The sequence below is a fragment of the Tribolium madens genome, unplaced genomic scaffold, assembly GCF_015345945.1.
Source record: "Tribolium madens isolate multiple individuals breed KSU strain unplaced genomic scaffold, Tmad_KSU_1.1 Scaffold_91;HRSCAF=231;Tcas5.2_LG7, whole genome shotgun sequence".
NCBI classification, from domain to species: Eukaryota; Metazoa; Arthropoda; class Insecta; order Coleoptera; family Tenebrionidae; genus Tribolium; species Tribolium madens.
In genome coordinates, this window is record NW_025401063.1 from 1,925,356 (window position 1) to 1,936,436 (window position 11,081).

Here is an 11,081-nt window from a genome sequence, read left to right on the forward strand (position 1 = left end):
AAAATCTAAAAAACGTCAAATATTGACCTTTGACCCCGAATAACTTTTTTAGCACACATGGGATCGATGGGGACTTTTGACACTTTATTTCTAATGGTATACCCAAGGTCTCCACCAAAATTTAGCTCTGTCGGAATTTTCGTTATTTGACCACTATTTTTATGACTAATTTGACCGGACTACTAGTTTCGTATATGGTCGTAGGAAAAGCCACTTACCACTCCGACGGAAAAGTAGTTGTTGATGATGTTGTAGGGGATTCTGGTGTCGGTGATCTTCTGGTCGGGATCCGGAAGCGCGGTGTCGGACAATTCGATCAACCACCTGTCCAGCATGACAGTGGTGGCTCGTGCGATTTTGTGCAACATTTTGTGGATCGATTCGCCCTCGTAGCCCCCGCCCCATCGCAGACAACGGGCCAGGTCGTTGCCGGTCCCTAAAGGAATCACGGCGACGGCCGGCTGACATTCCAGTTCCACTTTGTCTAAAAATAAAAATCATAAAGGGACGTCGAGACCCGGCCTCGGGGTCAACACATTTTCACTTTCGAAATTTTACGCTGGCCCAGATCAAATTTCAGATTTCCCCCAGAAAGCAATAACATCTTATGTTACTGTCAAAAATTTGAGAAACTGAATTTATAAGTAAAAAAAGCAAAAGGAACTGAATTGTGGATAAAAACAAAATATAAAAAGAGTAGAGACACTTTGTATTTAATGGTCAAAAACCTGTAAATTTGAATTCATTGTTTGAAAAAAAAAAAAAAAACAAACAAAGGAACTGAAAATTTTGCGATTTCTGTTTTCGATTCTCACAAAATTTGTTTTGTCTTGATTTTTTCCCATGCTTTTATGATATGCTATATTTTATGATAAGTCCAGTATTTTGCAAAAAAAACTTTATAAGGAATTTATTTGAATTTTGGAAGAAAATGTAAAAAAGTAATAAAACAAATAAATAAATAAATAAAATAACTAATTTTTTTAGGACACTTTATATAAATTCAATGGTTGAGAGTAAAAAAGCTGTAAATTTGACTTCGTAGTAAAAAAAAACAAACAAACAAGACACTTAAGTGAAATTTTTGCCATTTCTGTTTTGGAATCTCACAAAAGTCGTTTTGTTTTGATTTTTGCCATATTTTTGTAATATTTATTTTATGATAAGTATAGTATTATGGTAGAAAACCTTATAACTGTTTTATTCGAATTTTGGAAAAAAATATAAACAGTAATAAAAAAAATAAAATAACTAACTAACTTTATAATAACTTTAACTTTATTTAACGGTAATATCCTTTACATTAATAATAAGTAAGTATTTTTCTAGAAAAACTTTATAAGGAATTTATTTGAATTTTGGAAGAAAATGTAAAAAAGAAATAAACAAAATTAATAAATTTTTCTACGACACTTTACTCGTATATAAATTCAATGGTCAAGAGTGAAAAGGCTGAAAATTTGATTTCATAGTTTGAAAAAAAAAACAAACAAAGTAACTGAAATTTTTGCGACTTCTATTTTGGAATCTTACAAAATTCGTTTTGTTTTGATTTTTGCCATATTTTTGTGATATTTATTTTAATACTATACGTACGTATAGTATTTTCCTATAAGAACTTTATAATTAGTTTATTTGAATTTTGAAAAAAAAATATAAAAAATAATAAAACAAAAAACTAAAAAAAAAAAACAAATAAAATAACAAACTTTTTCTGGGACACTTTGTGTAGATTCAATGGTCGAGAATGAATAAATGTTCGTATCTGTCAAAAAACTGTAAAATTGAATTCGTAGTTTAAAAAAAAGAAACAAAGAAATTGAAATTTTTACGTCTACTATTTTGGAATCTCAAAAAATTCGTTTTGTCTTGATTTTTTGTATGCTTTTATGATATATATTTTATGATAAGTCTAGAATTTTGCTAGGAACACTTTATAATGGTTTTTCGTGTAATTTGGATAAAGAAACACAAAAAAATAAAAAAAAATAATTTTTAAATAAATGGATATTGATGTTATTTTGTTTATTTTGCTTGATTTAACTAGTTTTTTCTTAAGCCGATAAAACACAAAATTTGATCGAAAATGCTTTTCAGCACACTTTTCGGGTATTTTAACACGTTTTTCACCTAGAAACACAATTATTTCGCAAATTTTGGTGAAAAAAAAAACTATGAAAAAAACAGAGTTAAGCCAAAAATGAAGTTATGATTTTCTCGAAAAAAAAAACCTAAACTCTTGATACTAGAAAGTTTTATATTGTAATCTTGTAATCTGGTAAAAATAGGTGTAAATTTATCAACTTTTTTCAATTCAGATGTGGTCAATTTTTTTTTTGAATTTGCAACACTGATACTTGTGAAGCGGCCCTTATATTGAACTTGTCATTCAGTGATGTTCCTGTCATTTTGACGTTTTGAAATGTCAAATTTGACGAAAAAGCCTGTTTTACAGTAAATTTTCAAAAAGTGTCAAAAATTGAAAATGTATGTCGTGTATTTCGTTCCATTTAACCAGTTTTTGAGCAAAATGAAGTCAAAAATAAACCGAAAAAAACAGAGTTTGGCCAAAAATTATGTCATTTTTGCTTTTTTCGAAAGTTTAAGCAGATTTTTAAGCTAAAAACTCCGTTTTTTACCCAGTCAAAAATAACTAAATTATTATAAAAAAAAAGATTTTATATTATATGATTTTTATGTAAAAATACGTAAATTTTAGACGCTATTAGAAAGATTTAAATCGTTCTCTTGTAATCTGGAGAAAATAGATGTTTTATCAACTTTTTCAATTCGGATTTTGAATTGACAACATTGATTACTTGTGAAACGACCTTTAGATAGTCAACTTGACACTCATGATATTTTTATCATTTTGATGTTTTGTAATGTCAAAATTGACGTTAAAGCCTGCTTTACAGTGAATACATATTTTGTTTATTTCGCTTGATTTAATTAGATTTTGAGCAAAATTAAGTCAAAAATAAACCGACAAAATACAAAATTTGATCGAAAATGCTTTTCAGCACATTTTTGTACTAAAATTCAAGTTTTTCGCCAGAAAAAAAATCAACAAATTAAGTCAAAAATTATACTACTTATTGTATTATCTATCAAAAAAACTCTTAAATTGAATTTATAGTTAAAAAAACAAAGAAATTTTTTGGAAAAAAAAAAAATAAAAAACCAAAACAAGGAAATAGAAAATATTTTGTGGGTCACTGTTAGTTCGATGGTCTCCACCCACCCATGGTCTCCAGCACCCATCCGACCGTCCCATCGCCGCCGCAGCAGACGACCTTGAAATTGGGCACGTCCTTGAACATGCTCAAGCCTTGCATGGGGCCCCCACTCGCCAGACTGTGGACCTGTCTCGGGTTTAAAATGTACTGAAACTTTCTGAGAATTCTCGCCCCTTGGCGTCCGCCCGATTTGGGGTTGATAAAGACCAACAGCGGGACGGAATTGGGCGAAGTGGTGATTTGGAAGGACATTGCCGGCTGTTTATTTGTGGTGTTGGAGAAATTGCCCTGAAAAACGTCCGTTTTATCGGGAAGAGGGCTGAAAACGGGGGGGACGAACGTTGTCGTGGCCGTATTTGGAGCCGCGTTTCTGGAGGGACCGTTGGCGGTCCAGGACGATGGGGCAGATGGCGGTGGGCGGCAGGATGTGGACGGCGTGCTCGCCTAAACCGCACTCGGCTTTCACCTGGGCCACGCACTTGTTATGGAGCTGAAAAAAAAATTAATAAAAATTTTATGTTGACTATTTCAACCCGAAAGTTTGGGGTTCGATTCCCGAGTCGGATCATTTTTTTTCAGATTATCAAAAATTTCAAGGACAAATATACAATTTTTCTAAATTAAAAAAACTTGAAAATTTAAATGCAGTTGACGGCTTATTATTCGGAAATCGAATTAAAATAATAAGAGTCTAATAAGAACTATTTTTTTTTCTTTTTTTATTGGATTATTTAACGGACAGTGTCTCACAATTTTGTCAAAAATGTTTTTTTTTAATTATTTTGATTTATTTTACAATCTATTTTCAGAGTTTTGCTGCAAAAGCTATATTTTTTGAATATTTATTTTCACTTTAGGATTGTTTTTGTAGGAAAAAACTATTCAAAATCACATATTTTGCGACCAATTTTTGACTTTTTTTGGAAGGATTGAGCAAAATCTGCTTAAAATGTTAGATTTTCATTGGATGGATTGAGTAGAATTTGCTTAAAATGTTAAATTTAGATTTTCATAAGTAAATTAACAACAAAAACACGAAAAAGTGTTTCTTTTAATAAACGGGTTAGAAACCAATGAAAATAACACAAAATTCAAAAAATAGACAAAATTTCCGTTAAAAATGCACCAAATTGAAGCAGAAATACAAATTTATAACCAAGATCTTGCAATGTCATCGTTTAATTAAAAAAAACTCTTAAAAAATACGATATGAAAATAATCAAAATTAAAACAAAAAAAAACTAAGTTTGCATTTTTAGTTTCGATTCAGCGAAATTTATTAAAATCGTTTTGATTTTCATAAAAAATAAGCAAAAAAGTGCACAAAACAGCCAAAAAAGTCGGTTTTTATTTTAAAAATGAACTAGAAACTGTTTTATGTAAAGAAATTTCTGAAAAAATTTCCATTTAAGAAGAATAAAGATGATACAATGATACAAAAAAGAGACAAAAAAAAATACTTTTTGGTCTATCTAGACAAAAATTGAATATACCAGGTTTCAACCACTTTTGTCCAAAAATAGTGTATACCACGTTTCAACGACTTTTGTCCAGTTGTCATAGAAAGTTGAAGTTGAAGTAGTTTTTAACATTACGTTCTATCCCAAACGCAATTTTGCTTCAACTATAGTTTTGGGAAAATAATGAAACTAAATAAAAAAACAATAGAAACCTACTGAATACGTAATAAAAATGAATTAAACAAACTAAAACAGTAGACTTTTTTGTAATTTTTTTATTTCTCTTTCCTACTTTTTTTCTTTATTTGTTGGATTATTTCACGAATGGTGTCTCATAATTTCGTTATACCTATATTAAAAAAAAACAAGTCAAAAAAGTTATCTTTGATTATTTTTCTTTATTTTACCACCTATTTTCAGAATTTTACTGCAAAAGCTATATTTTTAGTATTTATTTTTAGTTCAGGACTAAATCTTTAAAATAATAAATAAAATTTAAAAAATAGACAAAATTTTTATTAAAAATGTACCAAATCTAAGCGGAAATACAAATTTATAATGAAGATCTTGCAATTTCATGGTTTAATTTAAAAAACTCTTGAAAAATGCGACATGAAAATAATCAAAAATAAACGAAAAAATTCAATTTTGCAATGTTCAACTTCCATCCAGTGAAATATATTAAAATCGTTTAGATTTTCAGGTAAAATAAGCAAAAAACTATACAAGGCAGCCAAAAAAGTAGTTTTTTCTTTTAAAAATAAACTAGAAACTGTTTTAAGTAAAGAAAATTTCTCAAAAAATGCGATCTAAGAAGAATAAAGAATGATTTTTTGCACCTATTAGAAATTTTTTAAAATTATTTAGATTTTCATTGAAAAATAAGCAAAAAGTTACAGAAAACACCTGAAAGAGAATATTTCAGGCCTAATCTTACCTTTTGTTGCATTAATTCAAACAAAATTCTTAAAATGAGAAGTATTTTTTCTAATTATTTTGTCTTATTTTACAATCTATTTTCAGAATTTTGATGCAAAAGCTGTTTGAATATTTATTTTCACTTTAGGACTAAATCTTTGAAATAATAAGAGATTCCTGTAGAAAATTGATCAGTTTCATGTTTCTATGTCTACTATAGACGTCACAAATCACTTTTAAAATTTGGGTTTTTGACAACACTAAAAAATTTCAACATCAAACGAAAAATAATTTTTTGGTGGAAACAAATGACTGATACAAAATTTATCGCCGAATCGATTCGTGTTTGTTTCAACCCTCGACGACCAATAATAACACCGCAAATCACCTTTAAACTACATCGAGCCAAAATCGAATTAATTATAAATGAGTGTAAATAAATACAGTTTTAGTGTTTTTTTCATGCAAAATTTTTACTCGCTTTTCAATTTTTACCAAAATAAAACAGTGACCATTTAATTCAATACCAATTGGCAAGAACTACAATTTGAAGGCAAAATCAATCATTTTATTGTTTTTTTGTGATAAATACGAATTACTGTCTAACATTAACATTGGCCTAAGACTTTGAAAACTTAAGTTGACAACTTTGAATAATAGAAGAAATGACACTTCTGTTACATTATTCAATGTTGCCAACTTAATTTCGAAGTGAAGAGCACTTCGATTAAAAATAAATAAAAAACCTGAGAAAAATGATGATTTTCCATTTTTGTTCTCCTTATTAAAAGGAAAAAAATCTAGGTTTCTTGTCTCGGAAAGCTGTTTTTGGGGTCTATATTGAAGTTTCCCGCAATATTGCATCAGAATTTCATCAAAATGTGTCTAAAACCGCTTGTTTTCTTTGCGAAGGCGTGTTTGCGGTGAAAACAGTGGTTCATCGGCGACCTAAGACAAATATTTTCTCGCAAAACACGCGTCCCGACTCGGTAATTGGGCCGAAATGGCCCTTTTGGGGGCCGATTGCGCTCACCGTTATCTGACACCATCGACAGTGCAGGCCCGTAATGCCGGCTTTGACGGGCTTCCGGCACCTCGAGCATTTCCCCTGACAGTTCCCCTCCACCCAATGGTGTTGCAGCGTTTGAGAGGACTTTTTGCTCTTGACGTAGGTGGCGATGCAGCTCGCCGGCGCTCGTGCAACACATCGCTCGTGAACGGTGTATTTGCAGACTGAAAAAACAAAACAAAGCGGAAATTTTCACGAGCAACAGATGGGGAGATTTATGATGAAAAGATAAGGGCGAAGGCGGCGTGGAATAACGGACAAAAGATGAATTAAACATAATTTATTGGAGTTTAAGCTCTGTGAATCGGGAGCAAAGCTTTCGTATTTCTTTCATTTTCAGAAGTATGAAAACAAAGAGATAAATTCACTCTCATGACACTTCAATTGTCTGTTTTCAATTAAATTCGGGTGTTGATTTGGATTTTTTTACCCAAAAATATTTTCATTATTTTGTTATACCTGGTGTGGCAAAAAGTGTATAATTTTTTAGTACCCGCCACTGAACTCAATTTTTTCTTGTTACTATGACTTCTATTTTATTACTCTTTGTATCATGTTACCATAGTTATATAAATTCTTCAATTTATATTTCTATAGCAACTACACAAATTTACTCCCACCTGCTTGTTAGCCGACTCGTTTAGGATGGAAAAAGGGTTTCAAAATAAGATATCAAAGTGAAAAAAATATCAAGTAAAAAATTGAACAAATGTGGATTTTTAGGGCTAATTGAGTCGAAAATCGTATTTTTGAACAGAAAAACGTCTTGTTTTGGAATGTTTTTATACGATAAAACCAAAATATGTTTAAAATCTAAGATTTTCATTAGTAAACAAACAAAAAAAAACACACGTAATAGGGCAAAAAGAATTTTTCTAATGATATTAAAGAATTGAAATTTTCTCAACTGTTTTCTTCAACTCTGTGAAAAAAATTAAGTAGAAAATTAAAAAAATATCACAGTATTATTTAAGAATAGTACTAAGCTTGTGAGAAATGGTCATTTTCACTCCCGTAAATTTTCTCACTGCTTGAATAATATACTATTTTTTTTGTCGACTTGACATTAATGAAAATAACACAAACTTTAAATAGTAGACAAATCGAAGAAATAAGCAGAAATAATAGATTTATAACCAAATCTTACAATTTCATTTTTTAATTATAAAACCTCTTGAAAAATATACAATTTGAAGTTCTGAAGATAATCAAAATTAAATAAAAAAAAACTTAATTTTACAATTTTTGACTTCGATTCAGCGAAATCTATTAAAATCTTTTGGATTTTTGGCAAAAAACCTGACAAAACAGACAAAAATGATATTTTTAAAAAGAAACACGTCTTGTTTTGGAATGTTTTTATACGATAAAACCAAAATATGTTTAAAATCTAAGATTTTCATTAGTGAACAAACAAAAAAAAACATACGTAATAGCCGAAAAAGAATTTTTCTAATCATGTTAAAGAAATTAAAATTTTCTCAACTGTTTTTAGTTGAGGAAGTTATTCAATCTTCAAATCTGTGAAAAAAATTAAATAAAAAATTTAAAAAAAAGTAAAAATATACCACAGTTTTATTTAAGATTAGAAATAGTATAGTACTAAGCTTGTGAGAAATGGTCATTTTCACTCGCGTAAATTTTCTCACTGCTTGAATAATATACTATTTTTTCTTGTCGACTTGAAATTAATGAAAATAAAACAAAGTTTAAATAGTAGACAAGATTTTCGTTGAAACATGCGTCAAATCGAAGAAACAAGCAGAAATAATAGATTTATAACCAAATCTTACAATTTCATTTTTTAGTTAAAAAACCTCTTGAAAAATACAATCTGAAGTTTTGAAGATAATCAAAATTAAATAAAAAAACTTAATTTTGCAATGTTTGACTTCGATTCAGCAAAATCTATTAAAATCTTTTGGATTTTTGTCATAAAACCAAACAAAACAGACAAAAATAATATTTTTAAAAAGAAAAACGTCTTGTTTTGGAATGTTTTTGTAGGATAAAACCAAAATATGTTTAAAATCTAAGATATTCATTAGTAAACAAACAAAAAAACCACACGTAATAGCCGAAAAAGAATTTTTCTAATCATGTTAAAGAAATTAAAATTTTCTCAACTGTTTTGAGTTGAGGAAGTTATTCAATCTTCAACTCTGTGAAGAAAATTAAATAAAAAAATTATAAAAAGTAAAAAAAATATCACAGTATTATTTAAGATTAGACATAATATAGTATTAAGCTTGGGAGAAATGGTCATTTTCACTCGCGTAAATTTTCTCACTGCTTGAATAATATACTATTTTTTCTTGTCGACTTGAAATTAATGAAAATAACACAAATTTTAAATACTAGACAAGATTTTTCGTTGAAAAATGCGTGAAATCGAAGAAACAAGCAGAAATAATAGATTTGTAACCAAATCTTACAATCTCATTTTTTAATTAAAAAACTTAAAAAAAAATACGATCTGAAGTTTCGAAGATATTCGAAATTAAATCAAAAAAACCTAATTTTACAATTTTTGATTTCGATCCAGCGAAATCTATTGGATTTTTGTCAAAAAATAAGAAAAAAACTAGACAAAACATTAAAAATAAAATGACACAAAATCTAAAGAATTAACAAAATTAACTTTAATTAAAGAAAATTTCTCAAAAAAATATGATGTAAGAAGAATAAAAAATTATTTCCAGCAAAATTTCTTAATATTATTTATTTTCATTGAAAAACAAGCAAGACTTGATGCCCTAATGGAAATAAAATTCTTAAAATGAGAAGAATTTAAAAATCAATTAAATCAAGCAAAAATATCTCAAAAACGTAGCTGAAAAATCTTGTTATCACTCCATTGCATTAAAATAAAAAAAGTTGTTCAAATAACGTGTTTTGGAGTTTGTTGAAACAGTTCAGCGAAATCTGTTGAAAATCTTAGATTTTCATTAATAAATAAGCAAAAAACTACACGAAAAAATAGCCGAAAAAGTGTTTTTGTGTTGGTAAATGGGCTTGAAACTAACGAAAATATGACAAAATTTAGCAAAATTTATATTTTTAGACAAACATAATTTAGGAAAAATCGTGGTTTAGTGATCAAAACTTCCTTTAACAGTGTTATTCAAAGGTTGGCACCCCTGGAGCAGTGAATCCCCAATCCCGCTTATCTTTCAAGTCCATTGATTCAGAAATCGGTCGATAATCACTTAGGCTTGCGTTATTTAGGCCCTTAAAAGTCAAAGGTCCTACCATAAAACGACTCTCGTTAAAAATTAAACGTTTTTATGTGTGTTTCCTCGGAAAAAAAATAAAAGAAACTCGTAAAAAATACTTTTATTTAATGTCGGTAAAGTAGATCCCTTGTTCCATCCCGCCTGTGAATCCCCCGTTCACTAACACGTGCAACACAACCCTTTCTTGCCCAACCCGACCAACATATTCAGACAGAGGTTGCAATACGCCGGCCTGCTGAAATGTTTCAATCTCCATAAATGGTTCCCGTCTTCTTTGACATTCGTGTCGAGGCCCAGCAGGACCAGCAGGGGGATGGTGGTCAAACCGCCCCTTTTCCACTCCTCCAGAGAGACAGTCCCATCGGCGTCGTAGTCGATCTCCACCATCATGTCTTGCAGGATCTGAAACACGTGCATGAGGATTGTGGCGCGTTTTCAGGGGGTTTTTTACAGGTTTCAGCTCTGAAACATCCCAACCGAGGTATTCAGCCACGGTCATCATTTGGTTTACGATACAGTCCATCTCGTTGGTGTCTAAAACGCCGTTTCCGTCCGTGTCATACAACCGGAACATAACTGAAACGGAAGGAGGTATTGGGGGTTGCCAGGGGGCGGAAATACCTACATTCCAGCTTGTCTTCGGGCCGCCCGGCTTCGAGGAGGGAGAGGTAGCACACGATGTCTTTCAGCGAGACTTTGACAGTGCTAACGTCCAAAGTACTGGCTTTTCGGACGATGTGTCGCACCTCTAAAACGATTTTCAGAGAAAAACATAAATTTAAACTTTCATAATTGCGATTTGTGTCGTCAAGTTGGCAACAACCACAAACGTCACATTTTTATACTCAATTGTCATTCGCGTCCGCTGGCACAGCCGCCACGTGACACATCCGATATACAGGGGTGTTCCAAAAGTCTGGAAACGATGTTATTCTGGCGAAACTATCAAATTTTTTGGCAAATAAATTTATAAGTGAGCAATGGCTAATGCTATTAAATTTTTTTTTGAATATTAATTATTTGTTTATACTTACGAGATAAACATAGTATTTTTTTTTTTAATGGAAACCTACGACAATTTTTTTTAGACAACGAGTTTGTTACAAGAATTGTTGCTGTGCAATTTTTTTTTGTAAACCTCACACTTTTTTGTTAAAAA

The 11,081-nt window shown here is 30.3% G+C and overlaps 1 protein-coding gene across 1 annotated transcript in view; it reads right to left on the reverse strand.

Annotated features, from left to right (window-relative positions):
* Positions 1-11,081, reverse strand: part of LOC123011364 (diacylglycerol kinase 1) — a 99,330-nt gene that overhangs the window by 8,824 nt on the left and 79,425 nt on the right. Inside the window, exons 7-13 of the mRNA XM_044408761.1 lie at positions 10,548-10,670; positions 10,374-10,498; positions 10,087-10,324; positions 6,651-6,850; positions 3,580-3,729; positions 3,245-3,527; positions 219-484 (exon numbers count right to left, since the gene is read on the reverse strand). Of these exons, the coding sequence (XP_044264696.1) occupies positions 219-484; positions 3,245-3,527; positions 3,580-3,729; positions 6,651-6,850; positions 10,087-10,324; positions 10,374-10,498; positions 10,548-10,670 (1,385 nt within the window). The remainder of the gene's footprint in view (positions 1-218; positions 485-3,244; positions 3,528-3,579; positions 3,730-6,650; positions 6,851-10,086; positions 10,325-10,373; positions 10,499-10,547; positions 10,671-11,081) is intronic.